General features: G+C 54.9%; 1 protein-coding gene across 1 annotated transcript; it reads left to right on the forward strand.

The window, feature by feature from the left end:
* Positions 1 to 325: 325 nt before the first annotated feature.
* SUPT16H (SPT16 homolog, facilitates chromatin remodeling subunit) lies at positions 326 to 24,520 on the forward strand (the record flags this gene model as incomplete). The annotated part of the gene is made up of 24 exons (XM_074167462.1): positions 326 to 496; positions 2,710 to 2,862; positions 2,972 to 3,118; positions 3,213 to 3,364; positions 6,940 to 7,112; positions 7,239 to 7,329; positions 7,409 to 7,482; positions 11,263 to 11,375; positions 14,346 to 14,411; positions 14,509 to 14,604; positions 14,945 to 15,060; positions 15,158 to 15,311; positions 16,242 to 16,369; positions 16,480 to 16,615; positions 16,705 to 16,831; positions 16,912 to 17,030; positions 17,131 to 17,256; positions 17,339 to 17,451; positions 19,148 to 19,223; positions 19,349 to 19,518; positions 19,614 to 19,743; positions 22,263 to 22,392; positions 23,776 to 23,853; positions 23,974 to 24,520. Coding segments are annotated over 24 exons (2,961 nt in total), but the record flags the coding sequence as incomplete, so codon positions are not given.
* Positions 24,521 to 24,831: the final 311 nt, after the last annotated feature.

The following is a 24,831-nucleotide window of genomic DNA, read 5'->3' on the forward strand; positions in this document are numbered from 1 at the left end:
CCCGCCACCTTGGGAGGGTCCCTGGAGAAGGTCCCACCACCCTGGGGAGGGTCCCAGCATCTTTAGGGGAGGTCCCACCACCCTTTGGGGGGGGTCCCACCACCTTGGGGGGGTCCCTGGAGAAGGTCCCACCACCCTGGGGGGGGTCCCAGCACCCTTGGGGGGGGGTCCCGGTACCATTTTTGGGATGTCCCATCACCATTTGATCCTCTCCCCACCCTCTTTGGGGTCCCACCACCCTTGGGGGGGGGGTTCCATCATCTTTGGGGGGGGGGGGGGCCACCTCCAACACCCCCTTTTTTTCTCCCCCCCCCCTCCCCCAAAGACCTGGCTCTTCGGCTATGAGCTGACAGACACCATCATGGTCTTCTGCGAGGAGAAGATCCTCTTCATGGCCAGCAAGAAGAAAGTGGAGTTCCTCAAGCAGGTGGCCCACGGAAAAGGGGTGGAGGGCGCCAACGGCGTCCCCGCCATCACCCTCCTGGTCCGCGAGAAGGTGGGGACCTCCCGGGGGGGGGAGTCTGGGTCTTGTGGGTGGAGGTGGGGCCTTCAGGGTGGAGGAGATGTCTCCAAGATAGAGGTTGGGTCTCTAAGATGGAGGTGGGGTTTTCAAGATGGAGTCCAGAGTGGAGTTGGGGTCTTCAAGATGGAGTCCAGGATGGAGCAGGGGTCTCCAAGATGGAAGGGGGGGTCTTCGAGATAGAGGTTAGGTCTTCCAAGATGGAGAAAGGACGTCCCAAGATGGAGGAGGGATGTCCTAAGATGGCGGTTGGGTCTCCCGAGATGGTGGTTGGGTCACTAAGGTGGAGGAGGGGTCTTCAAGATGGAGTCCAGGGTGGAGGAGGGGTCCCCAAGATGGAGGTGGGCTGTCCCAAGATGGTGGTTGGGTCTTCAAGAGGGAGGTGGGGTCTTCCAAGATGGAGGTGGGGTCTTCCAAGATGGAGGTGGGGTTTTCTAAGATGGAGGAAGGATCTTCAAGATGGAGGTTGGGCTTTCAAGATGGAGTCCAGGGTGGAGCCGAGCTCTCCAAGATGGTGGTGGGGTCTCCCAAGATGGAGATGGGGTCTCCAAAATGGAGTGCAGGATGGAGGAGAGGGTCTCCAGAATGGAGGTGGGGTCTCTAAGATGGCAGTTGGGTCTTCAAGATGGAGGTGGAGTCTTCAGGGTGGACGCTGGGTCTCCCAAGATGGAGGTTGGGTCTCCCAAGATGGAGATGGGGTCTTCAGGATGGAGGTGGGGTTTTCAAGATGGAGTCCAGGGTGGAGGAGGGGTCTCCAAGATGGAGGTTGGGTCTCCCAAGATGGTGGTTGGGTCAGTAAGATGGAGGAGAGGTCTTCCAAGATGGAGTCCAGGGTGGAGGAGGGGTCTCCAAGATGGGGGTGGGGTCTCCAAGATGGAGGTGAGGTCTTCAGGATGGAGGTGGGGTCTTCCAAGATGGAGGAGGGATGTCCCAAGATGAAGGAGGGGTCTTCCAAGATGGAGGAAGGGTCTCCAAGATGGAGGTTGGGTGTCCCAAGATGGTGGTTGGGTCTTTCAAGATGGAGGTGGGGTCTTCTAAGATGGAGGAGGGGTCTCCGAGATGGGAGGAGAGATGTCCTAAGATGGTGGTGGTTGGGTCTCCCAAGATGGTGGGTGGGTCAGTAAGATGGAGGAGGGGTCTTCCAAGATGGAGTCCAGGATGGAGGAGGGGTCTCCAAGATGGAGGAAGGGTCTCCAAGATGGAGGTTGGGTGTCCCAAGATGGTGGTTGGGTCTTTCAAGATGGAGGTGGGGTCTTCTAAGATGGAGGAGGGGTCTTCCAAGATGGAGTCCAGGATGGAGGAGGGGTCTCCAAGATGGAGGAAGGGTCTCCAAGATGGAGGTGGTGGAGGAGAAGGTGGGATGGAGACTTGGAGGTGGGATGAAGGTGAAGATGGGGATGAAGATGGAGGTGGAGCTGGAGGTGGGGATGAAGATGGAGGTGGAGGTGGGACAGAGAGGAAGATGAAGGTCCAGAGGTGGGAGCGGGGGTGGAGATGGGAGGAAGATGAAGGTGAAGATGGAGGTGGGATGGAGACTTGGAGGTGGGATGAAGATGAAGGTGAAGATGGGGATGAAGATGAAGGTCCAGAGGTGGGAGCGGGGGTGGAGATGGGAGGAAGAGGAGGGTGAAGATGGGATGAAGATGAAGGTGAAGATGGAGGTGGGATGGAGACTTGGAGATGGGATGAAGATGAAGGTGAAGATGGGGATGAAGATGAAGGTCCAGAGGTGGGAGCGGGGGTGGAGATGGGAGGAAGAGGAGGGTGAAGATGGGATGAAGATGAAGGTGAAGATGGAGGTGGGATGGAGACTTGGAGGTGGGATGAAGATGAAGGTGAAGATGGGGATGAAGATGAAGGTCCAGAGGTGGGAGTGGGGGTGGAGATGGGAGGAAGATGAAGGTGCGGAGATAAGAGATGGAGGTGGGATGAAGACGAAGGTGAAGGTGGGATGAAGATGAAGGTGGAGGTGGGATGAAGATGAAGGACTGGAGATGGGATGAAGATGAAGGTGGAGGTGGGATGGAGAGAAAGATGAAGGTCCAGAGGTGGGAATGGGAGGTGGAGGTGGGAGGAAGATGAAGGTGAAGATGGGAGTGGAGCTGGAGGTGGGGATGGGAGGAAGCTGAAGGTGGGATGAAGGTCCCCAATGGCCGGTTTTTGCCCAATTTCCCCTTTTTTCGCCCCAGAGCGAGAGCAACAAGGCCAACTTCGAGAAGCTCATCGAAGCCTTGAAGAGCAGCAAAGGTGGCCGACGCCTCGGGGTCTTCTCCAAGGACAAGTTCCCCGGGGACTTCCTGAAGAGCTGGAACGATTGTCTCACCCGCGAGGGCTTCGAGAAGGTCCGTGGAGGTGCCGCCGCCACCACCCCTCGATGGCTTCCCGTGGTGGCCACCACGTTATCCTCAACCCCGCCTCGGGGTGGTGGTGGTGGGGGGTTGTCTTCTCCAGGTGGACATCAGCGCGGTGGTGGCCTACACCATGGCGGCCAAAGAAGAGGGAGAGGTCAACCTGATGCGCAAAGCGGCCGCCATCACCTCCGAGGTCTTCACCAAGTTCTTCAAGGAACGGGTGATGGAGATCGTGGATGCCGACGAGGTGAGGGGAAGGTTCTGGGAGGTGTTATGGAGTCTGGGGAGGGTGGGGGGTGACCCTGTGATGATGTCACGATGATGTCATCGCCGCCTTGTAGAAGGTGAGGCACAGCAAGTTGGCGGAGTCGGTGGAGAAGGCCATCGAGGAGAAGAAGTTCCTGGCGGGGGCAGACCCCTCGGCGGTGGAGATGTGTTACCCCCCCATCATCCAGAGCGGGGGCAACTACAACCTCAAGTTCAGCGTCGTCAGGTCAGGGGAGAGGGGGGCGCAGAAACGGGGAGGGGGGACCCAAAAAAGCAATTTTTCCCCCCAAAAAAAAGAAAAATTGAAAAAAACTCACCATTTTTCCCCAAAACCCCATTTTTTTCCCCAAAACCTCCATTTTTTTCCCCGAAACCTCCTTTTTTTTCCCCAAAACCTCCATTTTTTTCCCCAAAACCTCCATTTCTTTCCCCAAAACCTCCATTTTTTCCCCCGAAACCTCCATTTTTTCCCCAAAACCTCCATTTTTTTCCCCAAAACCTCCATTTTTTTCCCCCAAACCTCCATTTTTTCCCCAAAACCTCCTTTTTTTTCCCCAAAACCTCCATTTTTTCCCCAAAACCTCCATTTTTTCCCCAAAACCTCCTTTTTTTCCCCGAAACCTCCATTTTTTTCCCCGAAACCTCCGTTTTTTTCCCCCAAAATCTCCAACATTTCCCCAACAAACTCCGTTTTTTTCCCCAAAATAATTTTAATTTCTCCAAACCCCCAAATTTTTCCATAAAACTAGCAATTTTTCCCCCAAACTTCAATTTTTCCCCAAAAAAAACAATTTTTCCAAAAAAAATTATCCCCAAAAAGCTCAAATTTTTCCCCCCAAAACCCAAGTTTTCCAAAAAACTAGCAATTTTTCCCCCCCAAACTTCAATTTTTCCCCGAAAAAACAATTTTTCCAAAAAAATTTCTTTTTTTCCCAAAAAAGCTCAAATTTTTCCCCTCAAAACCCAGTTTTTCCAAAAAACTACCCTTTTTTCCCCTAAAAAGCTCACATTTTTCCCCTAAAACCCAATTTTTCAAAAAAACGACCCTTTTTTTCCCCCCAAACCTTCAATTTTTCCCCCAAAAAACAATTTTTCCAAAAAACTATTCTTTTTTTCCCCAAAAAAGTCTCCAATTTTCCCCAAAAACATCTCCAATTTTCCCCCAAAACCCCAGTTTTTTCCAAAAAACTACCCTTTTTTCCCCTAAAATGCTCACATTTTTCCCCTAAAACCCCAACTTTTCCAAAAAACTACCTTTTTCTCAAAAAACCTCAACTTTTTCCCCCCAAAAAAAAATTTCAAAAAAACGACCCTTTTTTCCCCCCAAACCTTCAATTTTTCCCCCAAAAAACAATTTTTCCAAAAAAATACTCTTTTCCCCCAAAAAATCTCCAATTTTCCCCCAAAAATCTCCAATTTTCCCCCAAAACCCCAGTTTTTTTCCCAAAAACTACCCTTTTTTCCCCTAAAAAGCTCACATTTTTCCCCTAAAACCCAATTTTTCAAAAAAACGACCCTTTTTTCCCCCCCAAACCTTCAATTTTTCCCCAAAAAACCAATTTTTCCAAAAAAAATTCTTTTTTCCCCCAAAGAATCTCCAATTTTCCCCCAAAAAATCTCCAATTTTCCCCCAAAACCCCAGTTTTTTTCCAAAAAACTACCCTTTTTTCCCCTAAAAAGCTCACATTTTTCCCCTAAAACCCAATTTTTCAAAAAAACGACCCTTTTTCCCCCCAAACCTTCAATTTTTCCCCCAAAAAACAATTTTTCCAAAAAAACCCTCCATTTTTTTCAAAAAACTACCCATTTTCTTCCCCAAAACCCCTCGAATTTTTCCCCAAAATCCCAATTTTTCCAAAAAACTACTCATTTTTCAAAAAACCCAATTTTTCCATAAAACCTCTCAATTTTCCCAAAAAATCCAGTTTTTCAAAAGAAACTCCCTTTTTTTTAAAAAAAAAACCATTTTTTTTCAAAAAAAGCCCAATTTTTCCCCCCCAAAAAGCCTGATTTTTCAAAAAAAACACCATTTCTTTTTTTTCAAAAACCTCTAATTCCCCCCAGAAAACCCATCTTTTTTCCCAAAAAATGCTAATTTTTGAAAAAGACAAACAAACAGGATCAATTCCACCTTTTTTACCTCAAAAAAATTCCGAGGGGGAGGTTTTTCGCTCAAAAAAAGCCCAGAATGGGGTAATTCCCCTCAAAAAAAAAAAAGGCTAATTTGGCTAATTTTGCCCTTTTTCTCCCCAAAAAAGGTGTTGGGGGGGGTCAATTCCCCCCCAAAAATGTCGTGGGGGATCAACTTCACCTTTTTTACCTCAAAAAAAATTCCGAGGGGGAGGTTTTTCCCTCAAAAAAAGCCCAGAATGGGGTAATTCCCCTCAAAAAAAAAAAAGGCTAATTTGGCTAATTTTGCCCTTTTTCTCCCCAAAAAAGGTGTTGGGGGGGTTCGATTTCCCCCAAAAAATGTCAGGGGGGATCAACTCCACCTTTTTTACCTCAAAAAACAATCCGAGGGGGAAGTTTTTCCCTCAAAAAAAGCCCAGAAAGGGGCAATTCCCCTCAAAAAAAAAAAAAGGTTAATTTGGCTAATTTTGCCCTTTTTCTCCCCAAAAAAGGTGCTGGGGGGGGTCAATTCCCCCCCAAAAAATGTCGGGGGGGATCAACTCCACCTTTTTTACCTCAAAAAACATTCCGAGGGGGAAGTTTTTCCCTCAAAAAAAGCCCAGAAAGGGGCAATTCCCCTCAAAAAAAAAAAAGGCTAATTTGGCCAATTTCTCCCTTTTTCTCCCCAAAAAAGGTGTTGGGGGGGGCCAATTCCCCCCCAAAAATGTCGGGGAGGATCAACTCCACCTTTTTTACCTCAAAAAACATTCCGAGGGGGAAGTTTTTCCCTCAAAAAAAGCCCAGAAAGGGGCAATTCCCCTCAAAAAAAAAAAAGGCTAATTTGGCCAATTTTGCCCTTTTTCTCCCCAAAAAAGGTGGTGGGGGGGGTCAGTTTCCCCCAAAAAATGTCGGGGGGGATCAACTCCACCTTTTTTACCTCAAAAAAAATTCCGAGGGGGAGGTTTTTCCCTCAAAAAAAGCCCCGAAGTGGGCAATTCCCCTCAAAAAAAAAAAAAGGCCAATTTGGCCAATTTCTCCCATTTTCTCCCCAAAAAAGGTGCTGGGGGGGTCAATTCCCCCCCAAAAATGTCGGGGGGGATCAACTCCACCTTTTTTACCTCAAAAAAAATTCCGAGGGGGAAGTTTTTCCCTCAAAAAAAGCCCAGAAAGGGGCAATTCCCCTCAAAAAAAAAAAAGGCTAATTTGGCCAATTTTGCCCTTTTTCTCCCCAAAAAAGGTGGTGGGGGGGGTCAGTTTCCCCCAAAAAATGTCGGGGGGGATCAATTCCACCTTTTTTACCTCAAAAAAAATTCCGAGGGGGAGGTTTTTCCCTCAAAAAAAGCCCAGAAAGGGGTAATTCCCCTCAAAAAAAAAAAAAAGGCAATTTTGGCCAATTTCTTCCTTTTTCTCCCTAAAAAAGGTCAATTCCCAAAAAATAAAGTCGGGGGCGACCGCTTCCGCTTTTTTTTACCTCAAAAAAAAAAAAAATTCGGGGGGTGTTTGTGAAATTTCCCTTCCAAAAAAAGGCCGAAAGAGGTCATTTTTGTCAAAAGAAAAAAAAAAAAACCCCGCAATCCCAAATTTGGGCGATTTTCCCCCAAAAAAGTGGGGGGAGGGCACCCCAAATTGTCCCCAAGGGGGGGGTGGCGGGACACCGTGTTGAGGTGTGTGTGTGTGTCCCCCCTCCGTTAGCGACAAGAACCACATGCATTTCGGGGCCATCACCTGCGCCATGGGCATCCGCTACAAGTCCTACTGCTCCAACCTGGTGAGGACCTTGATGGTGGACCCACCTCAGGAGATGCAGGACCACTACGCCTTCCTCCTCCAGCTCCAGGAGGAGATGCTGAAGGAGATGAGACACGGTGAGGACCTCTCTTGAAGTTCTACCACGGCGTGGACCTCTCGGAGGTCTTCCAAAACCCACCTCGAGATCTTCCTTCAAAGCCTACGGAGATACGACCACCAACCGTCTTGTTGGGTTCTTCCAGGAACCAAACTCTGCGACGTCTACGGCGCCGTCATGGACCTGGTGAAGAAACAGAAGCCGGAGCTGTTGAGCAAGATCACCAAGAATTTGGGGTGAGAATGAAGGGTTTTGGGGAGATTTGGAAAGGTCGGGGGACATCTCGGTGACCCACCTGATGGCATCTCCCCGTAGCTTCGCCATGGGCATCGAGTTCCGGGAGGGCTCCTTGGTCATCAACAGCAAGAACCAACACCGGCTCAAGAAAGGTGAGGAGAACTTCAGCCCACCCCAAAATTGGCTTTTTTCACCCCAAAAAGGTCCTCTTCGTCCAAAAAAAGGCCTTTTCCACCCCAAAACGGTTCTTTTCAACCGCAAAATTGGCCTTTTCCGCCCCAAAATGTTGTCCCACCAGCCCAAAATTGTCCTTTTCCACCCCAAAATGTTGTCCCACCAGCCCAAAATTGTCCTTTTCCACCCCAAAATGTTGTCCCACCAGCCCAAAATTGTCCTTTTCCACCCAAAATTGTCCTTTTCCACCCAAAATCTTGTTCCACCACCTCAAATTGTTGTCCCCCGCCCCAAAACTGTCACTTTTCCCCCCAAAATTTGTCCCACCGCCCAAAATTGTCCTTTTCCACCCCAAAATCTTATCCCACCAGCCAAAATTATCCATTTTCACCCCAAAACGGTCCTTTTCCACCCAAAAGTCTCCTTTTCCGCCCAAAATGTTGTCCTACCCCCCAAAATTGTCCATTTTTACTCCAGAAAGGTCCTTTTCCACCCCGAAATTGCCCTTTTCCGCTCAAAATTGCCCTTTTCTGCCCCAAATCTCATCCCACCACCCGAACTTCTGCTCCTGACCCAAAATCGCTCTTTTCCACCCCAAAATTGCCCTTTTCCACCCCAAAATTGCCCTTTTCCACCCAAAATCTTGTTCCGCCACCTCATAATGTTGTCCGCGCACCCCAAAATTGTCATTTTTCACCCCAAAATTGTTCTCTTTCACCCAAAATTGTCCTTCCCCCCAAAAAAGGTTCTTTTCCACCCAAAATTGTCCTTTTCCACCCAAAATTGTCCTTTTCCACCCAAAATCTTGTTCCACCGCCTCAAATTGTTGTCCCCCGCCCCAAAACTGTCACTTTTCCCCCCAAAATTTGTCCCACCAGCCCAAAATTGTCCTTTTCCACCCCAAAATCTTATCCCACCAGCCAAAATTATCCATTTTCACCCCAAAACGGTCCTTTTCCACCCAAAAGTCTCCTTTTCCGCCCAAAATGTTGTCCTACCCCCCAAAATTGTCCATTTTTACTCCAGAAAGGTCCTTTTCCACCCCGAAATTGCCCTTTTCCGCTCAAAATTGCCCTTTTCTGCCCCAAATCTCATCCCACCACCTGAACTTCTGCTCCTGACCCAAAATCGCTCTTTTCCACCCCAAAATTGCCCTTTTCCACCCCAAAATTGCCCTTTTCCACCCAAAATCTTGTTCCGCCACCTCATAATGTTGTCCGAGCATCCCAAAATTGTCATTTTTCACCCCAAAATTGTTCTCTTTCACCCAAAATTGTCCTTCCCCCCCAAAAAAGGTTCTTTTCCACCCAAAATTGTCCTTTTCCACCCAAAATCGTCCTTTTCCACCCAAAATCTTCTTCCACCGCCTCAAATTGTTGTCCCCCGCCCCAAAACTGTCACTTTTCCCCCCAAAATGTTGTCCCACCAGCCCAAAATTGTCCTTTTCCACCCCAAAATCTTATCCCACCAGCCAAAATTATCCATTTTCACCCCAAAACGGTCCTTTTCCACCCAAAAGTCTCCTTTTCCGCCCAAAATGTTGTCCTACCCCCCAAAATTGTCCATTTTTACTCCAGAAAGGTCCTTTTCCACCCCAAAATTGCCCTTTTCCGCTCAAAATTGCCCTTTTCTGCCCCAAATCTCATCCCACCACCTGAACTTCTGCTCCTGACCCAAAATCGCTCTTTTCCACCCCAAAATTGCCCTTTTCCACCCAAAATCTTGTTCCGCCACCTCATAATGTTGTCCGCGCACCCCAAAATTGTCATTTTTCACCCCAAAATTGTTCTCTTTCACCCAAAATTGTCCTTCCCCCCCAAAAAAGGTTCTTTTCCACCCAAAATTGTCCTTTTCCACCCAAAATTGTCCTTTTCCACCCAAAATCGTCCTTTTCCACCCAAAATCTTGTTCCACCGCCTCAAATTGTTGTCCCCCGCCCCAAAACTGTCACTTTTCCCCCCAAAATGTTGTCCCACCGGCCCAAAATTGTCCTTTTCCACCCCAAAATCTTATCCCACCAGCCAAAATTATCCATTTTCACCCCAAAACGGTCCTTTTCCACCCAAAAGTCTCCTTTTCCGCCCAAAATGTTGTCCTACCCCCCAAAATTGTCCATTTTTACTCCAGAAAGGTCCTTTTCCACCCCGAAATTGCCCTTTTCCGCTCAAAATTGCCCTTTTCTGCCCCAAATCTCATCCCACCACCTGAACTTCTGCTCCTGACCCAAAATCGCTCTTTTCCACCCCAAAATTGCCCTTTTCCACCCAAAATCTTGTTCCGCCACCTCATAATGTTGTCCGAGCACCCCAAAATTGTCATTTTTCACCCCAAAATTGTTCTCTTTCACCCAAAATTGTCCTTCCCCCCAAAAAAGGTTCTTTTCCACCCAAAATTGTCCTTTTCCACCCAAAATTGTCCTTTTCCACCCAAAATCGTCCTTTTCCACCCAAAATCTTCTTCCACCGCCTCAAATTGTTGTCCCCCGCCCCAAAACTGTCACTTTTCCCCCAAAATGTTGTCCCACCAGCCCAAAATTGTCCTTTTCCACCCCAAAATCTTATCCCATCAGCCAAAATTATCCATTTTCACCCCAAAACGTCCTTTTCCACCCAAAAGTCTCCTTTTCCGCCCAAAATGTTGTCCTACCCCCCAAAATTGTCCATTTTTACTCCAGAAAGGTCCTTTTCCACCCCGAAATTGCCCTTTCCGCTCAAAATTGCCCTTTTCTGCCCCAAATCTCATCCCACCACCTGAACTTCTGCTCCTGACCCAAAATCGCTCTTTTCCACCCCAAAATTGCCCTTTTCCACCCAAAATCTTGTTCCGCCACCTCATAATGTTGTCCGCGCACCCCAAAATTGTCATTTTTCACCCCAAAATTGTTCTCTTTCACCCAAAATTGTCCTTCCCCCCAAAAAAAGGTTCTTTTCCACCCAAAATTGTCCTTTTCCACCCAAAATCGTCCTTTTCCACCCAAAATCTTGTTCCACCGCCTCAAATTGTTGTCCCCCGCCCCAAAACTGTCACTTTTCCCCCCAAAATTTGTCCCGCCGCCCAAAATTGTCCTTTTCCACCCCAAAATCTTATCCCACCAGCCAAAATTATCCATTTTCACCCCAAAACGGTCCCTTTTCACCCAAAAGTCTCCTTTTCCGCCCAAAATGTTGTCCTACCCCCCAAAATTGTCCATTTTTACTCCAGAAAGGTCCTTTTCCACCCCGAAATTGCCCTTTTCCGCTCAAAATTGCCCTTTTCTGCCCCAAATCTCATCCCACCACCTGAACTTCTGCTCCTGACCCAAAATCGCTCTTTTCCACCCCAAAATTGCCCTTTTCCACCCCAAAATTGCCCTTTTTACCCCAAAATCTTGTTCCGCCACCTCATAATGTTGTCCGAGCATCCCAAAATTGTCATTTTTCACCCCAAAATTGTTCTCTTTCACCCAAAATTGTCCTTCCCCCCCCAAAAAGGTTCTTTTCCACCCAAAATTGTCCTTTTCCACCCAAAATCGTCCTTTTCCATCCAAAATCGTCCTTTTCCACCCAAAATCTTCTTCCACCGCCTCAAATTGTTGTCCCCCGCCCCAAAACTGTCACTTTTCCCCCCAAAATGTTGTCCCACCAGCCCAAAATTGTCCTTTTCCACCCAAAATGATGATGTCCCACCACCCGAGACGTTGTCTCACCACCCAAACTTCTCCTCCTGACCCAAAATTGTCCTTTTTCGCCCCAAAACCTTCTCCCTCCACCTCTCCTTAGGGATGGTCTTCAGCATCAACGTGGGCTTCTCGGACCTGCCCAACCGGGAGGGGAAGCGGCCGGAGGAGAAGACCTACGCCCTCTTCCTCGGGGACACCGTCCTGGTGGACGAGGTGACACCACGGGGACCTTCTGGGCACCGTGGGGACCTCCTGGGGTGGGAGGTGGGGGGAGACCTTCTGGGATGAGGTGGGACCTCGAGGAGCTCCTGGAGACCTCAGGGACCTCCTCGGTTGGGAGCTTCTGGGGTGGGGTGGGACCTCCTGGAGACACCTTGGAGATCTCCTGAGGTGGGATCTCCTGGGGACTTTGGGGATCTCCTGGAGTGGGACCTTCTGGGGTGAGGTGGGACCTCAGGGATCTCCTGGAGACCTCGGGGACCTCCTGGGGTGGGATGTCAGGGACCTCCTGGGGACCTTCTGGGGTGAGGTGGGACCTCCTGGAGATCTCGGGGACCTCCTGGGGTGGGAGGTGGGGGGAGACCTTCTGGGATGAGGTGGGACCTCGAGGAGCTCCTGGAGACCTCAGGGACCTCCTCGGTTGGGAGCTTCTGGGGTGGGGTGGGACCTCCTGGAGACACCTTGGAGATCTCCTGAGGTGGGATCTCCTGGGGACTTTGGGGATCTCCTGGAGTGGGACCTTCTGGGGTGAGGTGGGACCTCAGGGACCTCCTGGAGACCTCGGGGACCTCCTGGGGTGGGATGTCAGGGACCTCCTGGGGACCTTCTGGGGTGAGGTGGGACCTCCTGGAGATCTCGGGGACCTCCTGGGGTGGGAGGTGGGGGGAGACCTTCTGGGGTGAGGTGGGACCTCGAGGAGCTCCTGGAGACCTCAGGGACCTCCTCGGTTGGGAGCTTCTGGGGTGGGGTGGGACCTCCTGGAGACACCTTGGAGATCTCCTGAGGTGGGATCTCCTGGGGACTTTGGGGATCTCCTGGAGTGGGACCTTCTGGGGTGAGGTGGGACCTCAGGGACCTCCTGGAGACCTCGGGGACGTCCTGGGGTGGGATGTCAGGGACCTCCTGGGGACCTTCTGGGGTGAGGTGGGACCTCCTGGAGATCTCGGGGACCTCCTGGGGTGGGAGGTGGGGGGAGACCTTCTGGGATGAGGTGGGACCTCGAGGAGCTCCTGGAGACCTCAGGGACCTCCTCGGTTGGGAGCTTCTGGGGTGGGGTGGGACCTCCTGGAGACAGACACCTTGGAGATCTCCTGAGGTGGGATCTCCTGGGGACTTTGGGGATCTCCTGGAGTGGGACCTTCTGGGGTGAGGTGGGACCTCAGGGACCTCCTGGAGACCTCGGGGACGTCCTGGGGTGGGATGTCAGGGACCTCCTGGGGACCTTCTGGGGTGAGGTGGGACCTCCTGGAGATCTCGGGGACCTCCTGGGGTGGGAGGTGGGGGGAGACCTTCTGGGATGAGGTGGGACCTCGAGGAGCTCCTGGAGACCTCAGGGACCTCCTCGGTTGGGAGCTTCTGGGGTGGGGTGGGACCTCCTGGAGACACCTTGGAGATCTCCTGAGGTGGGATCTCCTGGGGACCTTGGGGATCTCCTGGAGTGGGACCTTCTGGGGTGAGGTGGGACCTCAGGGACCTCCTGGAGACCTCGGGGACCTCGTGGGGTGGGATGTCAGGGACCTCCTGGGGACCTTCTGGGGTGAGGTGGGACCTCCTGGAGATCTCGGGGACCTCCTGGGGTGGGAGGTGGGAGGAGACCTTCTGGGATGAGGTGGGACCTCGAGGAGCTCCTGGAGACCTCAGGGACCTCCTCGGTTGGGAGCTTCTGGGGTGGGGTGGGACCTCCTGGAGACACCTTGGAGATCTCCTGAGGTGGGATCTCCTGGGGACTTTGGGGATCTCCTGGAGTGGGACCTTCTGGGGTGAGGTGGGACCTCAGGGACCTCCTGGAGACCTCGGGGACCTCCTGGGGTGGGATGTCAGGGACCTCCTGGGGACCTTCTGGGGTGAGGTGGGACCTCGAGGAGCTCCTGGAGACCTCAGGGACCTCCTCGGTTGGGAGCTTCTGGGGTGGGGTGGGACCTCCTGGAGACACCTTGGAGATCTCCTGAGGTGGGATCTCCTGGGGACCTTGGGGATCTCCTGGAGTGGGACCTTCTGGGGTGAGGTGGGACCTTCTGGGGTGAGGTGGGACCTCAGGGACCTCCTGGAGACCTCGGGGACGTCCTGGGGTGGGATGTCAGGGACCTCCTGGGGACCTTCTGGGGTGAGGTGGGACCTCCTGGAGATCTCGGGGACCTCCTGGGGTGGGAGGTGGGGGGAGACCTTCTGGGATGAGGTGGGACCTCGAGGAGCTCCTGGAGACCTCAGGGACCTCCTCGGTTGGGAGCTTCTGGGGTGGGGTGGGACCTCCTGGAGACACCTTGGAGATCTCCTGAGGTGGGATCTCCTGGGGACTTTGGGGATCTCCTGGAGTGGGACCTTCTGGGGTGAGGTGGGACCTCAGGGATCTCCTGGAGACCTCGGGGACCTCCTGGGGTGGGATGTCAGGGACCTCCTGGGGACCTTCTGGGGTGAGGTGGGACCTCCTGGAGATCTCGGGGACCTCCTGGGGTGGGAGGTGGGGGGAGACCTTCTGGGATGTGGTGGGACCTCGAGGAGCTCCTGGAGACCTCAGGGACCTCCTGGAGACCTCGGGGACCTCCTGGGGTGGGATGTCAGGGACCTCCTGGGGACCTTCTGGGGTGAGGTGGGACCTCCTGGAGATCTCGGGGACCTCCTGGGGTGGGAGGGACCTTCTGGGATGGGATCGTCAGGGGCGGGACCTCCTGGCCACCTTGAGGACCTCCTGGAATGGGACCTTCAGGGGTGGGGTGGGACCTCCTGGAGATCTCAAGGACCTTCTGGAGTGGTGGGACCTTCTGTGGTGGGACCTACTGGGGTGGGACATTATGGGGTGAGGTGGGGTCTCAAGGACTTCCTGGGGTGGGGTCTTCTGGGGACCTGGGGGACCTCCTGGGGTGGGATCTTCTGGGATGGGATGGGACCTTCTGGGGACCTCCAGGGGTGGGGTGGGACCTCCTGGACCTCCCCCCTCGATGGTCAACCAGGTCCTTCCTCCCCCAGGAGGGTCCGGCCACCGTCCTCACTTCCGTCAAGAAGAAGGTGAAGAACGTCGGCATCTTCCTCAAGGTGACACCACGTTGGGGCCAAATCCTTCCGTTTTGGGCAAAAACTCCCTTTAGTAAAAAAACCTAAATTTTGTTGGTTTCACCCCAAAACCCCATAGAACGAGGACGAGGAGGAGGAAGAGGAAGAGAAGGACGAAGCTGAAGATCTTCTGGGGAGAAGCTCCCGGGCGGCGCTGCTGACGGAGAGGACACGGGTGGGTGGTCAACCTAGGGTGGGATGTTCTCCTTGGAGGTCCACCTGGGGTTGGAGATCCACCTGGGGTTGGGTGGTCCACCTGGGGTTAGATTGTCCACCTGGGGTGGGACGTCCACCTTTGAGGTCCACCTGGGTTTGGGTGTCCACCTTGGAGGTCCACTGGGAGTTGGGTGGGAGTTAGTTAGGTTCTCCACCTTGATGGTCCACCTGGATGGGTTCTCCGCCTCAGTTCTCCACCTGAGTGGCTTATCCCATGGATTGTCTACGTGGGGTGGATTCTCCAGCTCCATGGTCACCTGAGGGGTGGGTTGTCACCTCTGTGTGTCCCCCCCTCCTAGAACGAGTTGACGGCCGAGGAGAAGCGTCGGGCCCACCAGAAGGAGTTGGCCGCCCAACTCAACGAAGAGGCCCGACGGCGCCTGACAGAGCAGAAGGGGGAGCAGCAGATCCAAAAGTAACCCCAAAACCCCCCCCCCCCCATTTTTTGGGGGTAAAACCCTACAATTTGAGGGGGGTTGGACCTTCTCCATCACCATCTCCACCATCTCCAGGGCCAGGAAATCCAACATCTCCTACAAGAACCCGGCCTTGATGCCCAAGGAGCCCCACATCCGGGAGATGAAGATCTACATCGATAAGAAGTACGAGACCGTCATCATGCCCGTCTTCGGCATCGCCACCCCCTTCCACATCGCCACCATCAAGGTGAGGACAACGTCCCCGCCAAAGCCACCTGAGATACCCTCAAGGAAGAACCTGGAGGATTTGGGTGGGATCTGGGGAGGTTCTGGTGGGGCTAGAGGTGGGTTTTGGCGTTCCACCATCATCTCAAGGTGATTTTGGGGTTCCACCATCGTCTCAATGTGGTTTTGGGGTCCCACCATCAACCCAACCTTCTCCCCAACCTTCATCCCAAGGTGCTTTTGGGTTCCCACCACCATCCCAATGTAGTTTTGGGGTCCCGCCTTCTTTCCAACCTTTATCCCAAGGTGGTTTTGGGGTCCCACCACTATCTCAAGGTGGTTTTGGGGTCCTACCATCAGCCCAACCTTCTCCCTAACCTTCAACCCAAGGTGGTTTTGGGGTCCCACCACTATCTCAAGGTGGTTTTGGGGTCCTACCATCAGCCCAACCTTCTCCCTAACGTTCAACCCAAGGTGGTTTTGGGTTCCCACCATCAACCAAAGGTTCTTTTGGGCTCCCACCTCCAACCCCAATGTAGTTTTGGGGTCCCACCTTCTCCCCAACCCTCAACCCGACGTAGTTTTGGGTTCCCACCACCATCCCAAGGTGCTTTTGGGCTCTTACCTCCATCCCAACGTAGATTTGGGATCCCACCTCCAACCCAAGGTAGTTTTGGGGTCCCACCTTCCCCCCAACCTTCAACCCAAGGTGCTTTTGGGGTCCCACCATCAACCAAACCTCAAACTCAAGATGCTTTTGGCTTCCCACCGCCATCCCAACGTAGTTTTGGGTTCCCACCACCACCCGTAGGTTCTTTTGGGCTCCTTCCTCCGACCCCAACGTAGTTTTGGGTTCCCACCACCCCCCTCATCTCCTTCTGAGCTTCGCCCCTCCTCCCCTTCCGTTTTTGGAGTTGACCGTGTCTTCTTCTCACCCCCCACCCCACCCCAGAACATCAGCATGTCGGTGGAAGGCGATTACACCTACCTCCGCATCAACTTCTACTGCCCGGGCAGCGCCTTGGGTCGCAACGAGGGCAACATCTTCCCCAACCCCGAGGCCACCTTCGTCAAGGAGATGTGAGGACCCACCACCACCAACCACCACCACCACCGGAGGACCTCTTGGGGTGGCTTTTTAGAAGGTCCTAGAGGTCTTCTCCAACCTTCTCCTCATCCCCACCCCGCAGCACCTATAGGGCCTCCAACATGAAGACCCCCGGGGAGCAGACGGTCCCCGCCCTCAACCTCCAAAACGCTTTTCGCATCATCAAGGAGGTCCAAAAACGCTACAAAACCCGGGAGGCCGAGGAGAAGGAGAAGGAGGTGACGGAGCGTCCCACCACGAGGTGTTACGGAGTCTCCTGGACCTCCCGGAGATGGTAGGACCATCGCCTCTTGGTTGTCTTCTCCAGGGCATCGTCAAACAAGACTCCTTGGTGATCAACCTCAACCGTTCCAACCCCAAGTTGAAGGACCTCTATATCAGGCCCAACATTGCCCAGAAGAGGATGCAGGGTTCCTTGGAGGCCCACGTCAACGGTATGGACCTCCTGGTGGGATTTATGGACCTTCTGAAAGTCTGGAGGAGGTCACTGGGTGGGTTGTCTTCTTCTCCCCAGGGTTCCGCTTCACTTCAGTGCGCGGGGACAAGGTGGACATCCTCTACAACAACATCAAACACGCCGTCTTCCAACCGTGCGACGGGGAGATGATCATCGTCCTCCACTTCCACCTCAAGGTCTTCTCCTAGCCGGTGGGGACGGGATGGTCGAGGGCTTGCTTCTCCTCGGTGGTGGCATCTCAAAGGTCTTCTCCATCCTCACCCCCCCCCACCCCAGAACGCCATCATGTTCGGGAAGAAGCGTCACACGGACGTTCAGTTCTACACGGAGGTCGGAGAGATCACCACCGACCTGGGCAAGCACCAACACATGCACGACCGCGATGACCTCTACGCCGAGCAGGTAAGATCTCCGCGGAGATCCACCAGAAGCTCTTGAGATGCCACCACCAAGACCCCTTTGGTTGACCCACCTCTCCCCACAGATGGAGCGGGAGATGAGGCACAAGCTCAAGACGGCCTTCAAGAACTTCATCGAGAAGGTGGAGGCCCTCACCAAGGAGGAGCTGGAGTTCGAGGTCCCCTTCCGGGAGCTGGGGTGAGGTGGACATCATCTCCTAGGGGTTCTTCTGGTGGTGGGATGGTGACTTCGGGGCTTTTTGTGGGGTCTCCTGGTGGTTTTTGGGGGGTTTCTCGTGGTTTTTGGGGTCTCCTCATGTTTTTTGGCGTCTTCTCGTAGTATTTTGGGCTCTCCTCCTGGTTTCTTGGTGTCTCCTGGTGGTTCCTTGGGGTCTCCTCATGGTTCCTTGGGGTCTCCTGGTGGTTTTCTGGGGTCTCCTCGTGGGTTTTTTGGGGTCTCCTCATGTTTTTTGGGGTCTCCTCATGTTTTTTGGCGTCTTCTCGTAGTAATTTGGGCTCTCCTCATGGTTTCTTGGTGTCTCCTGGTGGTTCCTTGGGGTCTCCTCATGGTTCCTTGGGGTCTCCTGGTGGTTTTCTGGGGTCTCCTCGTGGGTTTTTTGGGGTCTCCTCATGTTTTTTGGGGTCTCCTCATGTTTTTTGGCGTCTTCTCGTAGTATTTTGGGCTCTCCTCCTGGTTTCTTGGTGTCTCCTGGTGGTTCCTTGGGGTCTCCTCATGGTTCCTTGGGGTCTCCTGGTGGTTTTTGGGGGGTCTCCTGGTAGTTTTTTGGCGTCTTCTCGTGGTTCCTTGGGGTCTCCTCATGGTTCCTTGGGGTCTCCTGGTGGTTTTCTGGGGTGTCCTCGTTGGTTTTTGGTGTCTCCTGATGTTTTTTGGGGTCTCCTCATGGTTTCTTGGGGTCTCCTGATGCTTTTTGGTGCCTCTTGATGGTTCCTTGGGGTCTCCTGGTGGTTTCTTGGGGTCTCCTCATGGTTCTTTGGGGTCTCCTGGTAGTTTTTTGGGGTCTTCCCGAGGTTTTTTGGCCTCTCCTCATGTTTTTTTGGTGTCTCCTGGTGGTTCCTTGGGGTCTCCTGGTGGTTTTCTGGGGTCTCCTCGTGGGTTTTTGGTGTCTCCTGATGTTTTCTGGGGTCTCCTCATGGTTTCTTGGGGTCTCCTGATGCTTTTTGGTGCCTCTTGATGGTTCCTTGGTGTCTCCTGGTGGTTTCTTGGGGTCTCCTCATGGTTCTTTGGGGTCTCCTGGTGGTTTTTGGGGGGTCTCCTGGTAGTTTTTTGGCGTCTTCTCGTGGTATTTTGGGGTCTCCTGGTGGTTCCTTGGGGTCTCCTGGTGGTTTTCTGGGGTGTCCTCGTGGGTTTTTGGCCTCTCCTGATGTTTTTTGGGGTCTCCTCATGGTTTCTTGGGGTCTCCTGATGCTTTTTGGTGCCTCTTGATGGTTCCTTGGGGTCTCCTGGTGGTTTCTTGGGGTCTCCTTGTGGTTCTTTGGGGTCTCCTGGTGGTTTTTGGGGGGTCTCCTGGTAGTTTTTTGGCCTCTCCTCATGTTTTTTTGGTGTCTCCTGGTGGTTCCTTGGGGTCTCCTGGTGGTTTTCTGGGGTCTCCTCGTGGGTTTTTGGTGTCTCCTGATGTTTTCTGGGGTCTCCTCATGGTTTCTTGGGGTCTCCTGATGCTTTTTGGTGCCTCTTGATTGTTCCTTGGGGTCTCCTGGTGGTTTCTTGGGGTCTCCTCATGGTTCTTTGGGGTCTCCTGGTGGTTTTTGGGGGGTCTCCTGGTAGTTTTTTGGCGTCTTCTCGTGGTATTTTGGGGTCTCCTGGTGGTTCCTTGGGGTCTCCTGGCTTTTTGGCATCTCCTCATGGATTTTGGGGGTTGTCCGTGTCCCCCTCTCAGGTTCAACGGCGCCCCCTATCGCAGCACCTGCCTCCTCCAACCCACCAGCAGCGCCTTGGTCAACTGCACCGAGTGGGTAAGTCCTCCTTGGGACTTCCACCGTGGAGTTCCACCACCGCCGCCGTGGAGTGGTCCACCACCCACTTGGGGGTCAAACCCCCGCCCCACTGATGTCCTGCCCCCTTCTTCTACTTCCCCAAGCCCCCCTTCGTGGTCACCCTGGACGAGGTGGAGCTCATCCACTTCGAGAGGGTCCAGTTCCACCTCAAGAACTTCGACATGGTCATCGTCTACAAGGACTACAGCAAGAAGGTCACCATGATCAACGCCATCCCAGTGGCCTCTTTGGACCCAATCAAGGAGTGGCTCAAGTAGGTCCCGCCCACCACCACCCCCCCTACTTTGACCCCACCCGCTTCCCCTTGGCCCCGCCCACCTTTGGTCACACCGCTTCCTTCTTCTCCAGCTCCTGTGACCTCAAGTACACGGAGGGCGTCCAGTCCCTCAACTGGACCAAGATCATGAAGACCATCGTGGACGACCCCGAGGGCTTCTTCGAGCAGGGGGGGTGGTCCTTCCTGGAACCCGAGGGCGAGGTACCACCACCCCACCCCTCCCCCACAGTGTCACCACCCCCCCCCCCCACCCCACCTCGGTGGCACCGACCGCCCCCTGGTGGCACCACCCTTGGGTTGTCCCCATCCCCTTGGTGGCCCCGTCTTCAGGTTCTCCCTATTTCCAGGTTGTCCCCAACCCTTTGTTGTCTCCACCTTGGGTTGTCCCCACCCCAGCTTCTCCAGGTTGTCCCCATCCTTGGTGTCCCCATCTTCGCGTTGTCCCCACCTTGGGTTGTCCCCACCCCAGCTTCTCCAGGTTGTCCCCATCCTTGGTGTCCCCATCTTCGCGTTGTCTCCACCTTGGGTTGTCCCCACCCCAGCTTCTCCAGGTTGTCCCCACCCTTGCTGTCCCCACTCTCTTGGTGTCCCCACCTCTAGGTTGTCCCCAACCCTTGTTGTCCCCACCTTGGGTTGTCCCCACCCCAGCTTCTCCAGGTTGTCCCCATCCTTGATGTCCCCATCTTCGCGTTGTCCCCACCTTGGGTTGTCCCCACCCTTGCTGTCCCCGCTCCCTTGGTGTCCCCACCTCTAGGTTGTCCCCAACCCTTGATGTCCCCACCTTGGGTTGTCCCCACCCCAGCTTCTCCAGGTTGTCCCCATCCTTGGTGTCCCCATCTTCGCATTGTCCCCACCTTGGGTTGTCCCCACCTTTGCTGTCCCCACTCTCTTGGTGTCCCCACCTCTAGGTTGTCCCCAACCCTTGTTGTCCCCACCTTGGGTTGTCCCCACCCCAGCTTCTCCAGGTTGTCCCCATCCTTGGTGTCCCCATCTTCGCGTTGTCCCCACCTCTAGGTTGTCCCCACCCCTTGATGTCCCCACCTTGGGTTGTCCCCACCCCAGCTTCTCCAGGTTGTCCCCATCCTTGGTGTCCCCATCTTCGCGTTGTCCCCACCTTGGGTTGTCCCCACCCTTGCTGTCCTCGCTCCCTTGGTGTCCCCACCTCTAGGTTGTCCCCAACCCTTGTTGTCTCCACCTTGGGTTGTCCCCACCCTTGCTGTCCCCGCTCTCTTGGTGTCCCCACCTCTAGGTTGTCCCCACCCCTTGATGTCCCCACCTTGGGTTGTCCCCACCCCAGCTTCTCCAGGTTGTCCCCATCCTTGGTGTCCCCATCTTCGCGTTGTCCCCACCTTGGGTTGTCCCCACCCTTGCTGTCCCCGCTCCCTTGGTGTCCCCACCTCTAGGTTGTCCCCACCCCTTGATGTCCCCACCTTGGGTTGTCCCCACCCCAGCTTCTCCAGGTTGTCCCCACCCTTGCTGTCCCCGCTCCCTTGGTGTCCCCACCTCTACGTTGTCCCCACCCCTTGATGTCCCCACCTTGGGTTGTCCCCACCCCAGCTTCTCCAGGTTGTCCCCATCCTTGATGTCCCCATCTTCGCGTTGTCCCCACCTTGGGTTGTCCCCACCCTTGCTGTCCCCGCTCCCTTGGTGTCCCCACCTCTAGGTTGTCCCCACCCCTTGATGTCTCCACCTTGGGTTGTCCCCACCCCAGCTTCTCCAGGTTGTCCCCACCCCTGGTGTCCCCATCTTCGTGTTGTCCCCACCTTGGGTTGTCCCCACCCCTTGATGTCCCCACCTTGGGTTGTCCCCACCCCAGCTTCTCCAGGTTGTCCCCATCCTTGGTGTCCCCATCTTCGCATTGTCCCCACCTTGGGTTGTCCCCACCCCTTGATGTCTCCACCTTGGGTTGTCCCCACCCCAGCTTCTCCAGGTTGTCCCCATCCTTGGTGTCTCCATCTTCGCATTGTCCCCACCTTGGGTTGTCCCCACCCTTGCTGTCCCCGCTCCCTTGGTGTCCCCACCTCTAGGTTGTCCCCACCCCTTGATGTCCCCACCTTGGGTTGTCCCCACCCCAGCTTCTCCAGGTTGTCCCCATCCTTGGTGTCCCCATCTTCGCATTGTCCCCACCTTGGGTTGTCCCCACCCTTGCTGTCCTCGCTCTCTTGGTGTCCCCACCTCTAGGTTGTCCCCACCCCTTGATGTCTCCACCTTGGGTTGTCCCCACCCCAGCTTCTCCAGGTTGTCCCCACCCCTTGGGTTGTCCTCATCTCCAGGTTGTCCCCACCTTGGGTTGTCCCCCGCCTTGAGGTTCTCCAGGTTGTCCCCATCCTTGATGTCCCCAACCCCGGGTTCTCCAGGTTGTCTCCACCCCTTGGCTTGTCCCCACCCTTGGTGTCCCCACTCCCAGGTTGTCCCCACCCCAAGTTCTCCAGGTTGTCCCCATCCTTGGTGTCCCCATCTTCAGGTTCTCCCCACCCCTCGATGTCACCGCCCCTTGGGTTGTCCCCATCCTTAGTGTCCCCATCTCCAGGTTGGCCCCAGCTTGTGTTGTCCCCAACCCCAGGTTCTCCAGGTTGTCCCCATCTCCAGGTTGTCCCCATCTCCAGGTTGTCCCCATCATCTCCAGGTTGTCCCCCCCCCTCCTTGGGTTGTCCCCACCCCCCTTGGGTTGTCCCCCCACCCTCAGGTTGTCCCCACGTCCCCATCCCCGTTGTCCCCAGGGCAGTGACGCGGAGGTGGGGGAGTCGGAGTCGGAGATGGAGGACGAGACCTTCAACCCCTCAGAGGAGGACTACGAGGAGGAGGAGGAGGACAGCGACGAAGACTACTCCTCCGAGGCCGAGGAGTCAGGTACGTCCCCAAGGCGGGGGGTGGCACGCCCCCAAGGGGGTGGCCCAGACCTCAAGAGGCCACCACGTCCCCTTGGAGGCCACCAGAACCCCATGGAGGCCACCAGAACCCCTTGGAGGCCACCACGTCCCCATGGAGTCCCACCAAAACCCCTGGGAGATACCACCTACCTCCCTTTGAAGGCCACCACGCCCCCATAGAGGCCACCACGTCCCCCTGCCACCCCATGGGGGCCACCTTAACCCCCTTGGTGGCCACCACGTCCCCTTGGGTGACCCCCACGTCCCCATGGAGTCCCACCAAAACCCCTGGGAGATACCACCTACCTCCCTTTGAAGGCCACCACGTCCCCCTGCCACCCCATGGGGGCCACCCCAAGCCCTTGGTGGCCACCATGTCCCCACGGAGTCCCACCACGTCTCCACGGAGTCCCACCAAAACCCCTGGGAGATACCACCCGCCTCCCTTTGGAGGTCACCACCTCCCGCCACGTCCCCACGGGGGCCACCATGACCCACGGGGGGCCACCCCAACCCCTTGGTGGCCACCACGTCTCCATGGGGGGCCACCACGTCCCCACGGAGTCCCACCAAAACCCCCGGGAGATACCACCCGCCTCCCTTTGGAGGCCGCCACCTCCCGCCACGTCCCCACGGGGGCCACCATGACCCACGGGGGGCCACCCCAACCCCTCAGTGGCCACCACGTCCCCATGGGGGGCCACCACATCCCCACGGAGTCCCACCAAAACCCCTAGGAGATACCACCTACCTCCCTTTGGAGGCCACCACGTCCTCCTGCCACCCCATGGGGGCCACCCCAAGCCCTTGGTGGCCACCACGTCCCCATGGGGGGCCACCACGTCCCCACGGAGTCCCACCACGTCTTCACGGAGTCCCACCAAAACCCCCGGGAGATACCACCTACCTCCCTTTGAAGGCCACCACGTCCCCCTGCCACCCCATGGGGGCCACCCCAACCCCTTGGTGGCCACCACGTCTCCATGGGGGGCCACCATGTCCCCACGGAGTCCCACCAAAACCCCTAGGAGATACCACCTGCCTCCCTTTGGAGGCCACCACCTCCCGCCACATCCCCACGGGGGCCACCCCAACCCCTTGGTGGCCACCCCAAGCCCTTGGTGGCCACCACGTCCCCACGGAGTCCCACCACGTCTCCACGGAGTCCCACCAAAACCCCTAGGAGATACCACCTACCTCCCTTTAAAGGCCACCATGTCCCCCTGCCACCCCATGGGGGCCACCATGACCCACGGGGGGCCACCCCAACCCCTCGGTGGCCACCACGTCCCCATGGGGGGGGCCACCACGTCCCCACGGGGTCCCACCACCCCCTTGTGTGTGTGTGTCCCTCCCCCCGCAGACTACTCCAAGGAGTCCCTGGGGAGCGAGGAGGAGAGCGGCAAAGACTGGGATGAACTGGAGGAAGAAGCTCGAAAAGGTGGGGTGCCGGGGGGGGGGTGGGGGTGTGGGGGAGGGGCCACGGGGACACCTGGGTGACAACCCCACCCCCCCCAACATTGTCTTCTCCACCACCCCACCCCACCACCACCACCAACAGCCGACCGGGAGAGCCAGTACGAGGAAGAGGAGGAGAGCGGCCGCGGGCGCAAGAGGAAGGTCCCCCCCGGCCGAGGACACCACCCCCGCCACCCCCCACCCCCCAAGAAGAAGAGGAAGTAGAGGGGGGGGGAGGGGGGGGGGAGGGGGGGGGGGGGGACACCCCACCACCACCACCACCCCCCATCCCCCCACCCCCACCCCCGGGGACAATTTGGGGGCCCCTCGGAGAAAATTTGGGGGAAATTCGAGGGGTTTGGGGGGAAATTTGAGGGTTTGGGGGAGAAATTGGAGGAATTTGGGGGGAAATTTGAGGAATTCTGGGGAAATTTTGAGGAATTCTGGGGAAATTTGAGGGATTTGGGAGAAATTTTGAGGAATTTGGGGAGAAATTTGAGGGCTGGGGAGAAATTTGAGGAATTCGGGGGAAATTTTTAGGGATTTGGGGAAATTTTTAGGAATTTGGGGGAAATTTGAGGGCTGGGGAGAAATTTGAGGAATTCGGGGAAAATTTTGAGGAATTCTGGGGAAATTTGAGGAATTTGGGGGAAATTTTGAGGAATTCTGGGGAAACTTTTAGGAATTTGGGGGAATTTTTGAGGAATTTGGGGGAAATTTTGAGGAATTTGGGAGAAAATTGGAAATTTTGAGGAATTTGGGGAAAATTTGAGGGCTTTGGGGAGGAATTTTGAGGAATTTGGGGGAAATTTTGAGGAATTTGGGGAAATTTTGAGGAATTCTGGGGAAATTTGAGGAATTTGGGGGAAATTTTGAGGAATTCTAGGGAAATTTGAGGAATTCTGGGGAAGTTTTGAGGAATTTGGGAGGAATTTGGGGGAAATTTTGAGGACTTTGGGGG

Source organism: Numenius arquata, unplaced genomic scaffold (assembly GCF_964106895.1).
Source record: "Numenius arquata unplaced genomic scaffold, bNumArq3.hap1.1 HAP1_SCAFFOLD_1123, whole genome shotgun sequence".
NCBI lineage: Eukaryota > Metazoa > Chordata > Aves > Charadriiformes > Scolopacidae > Numenius > Numenius arquata.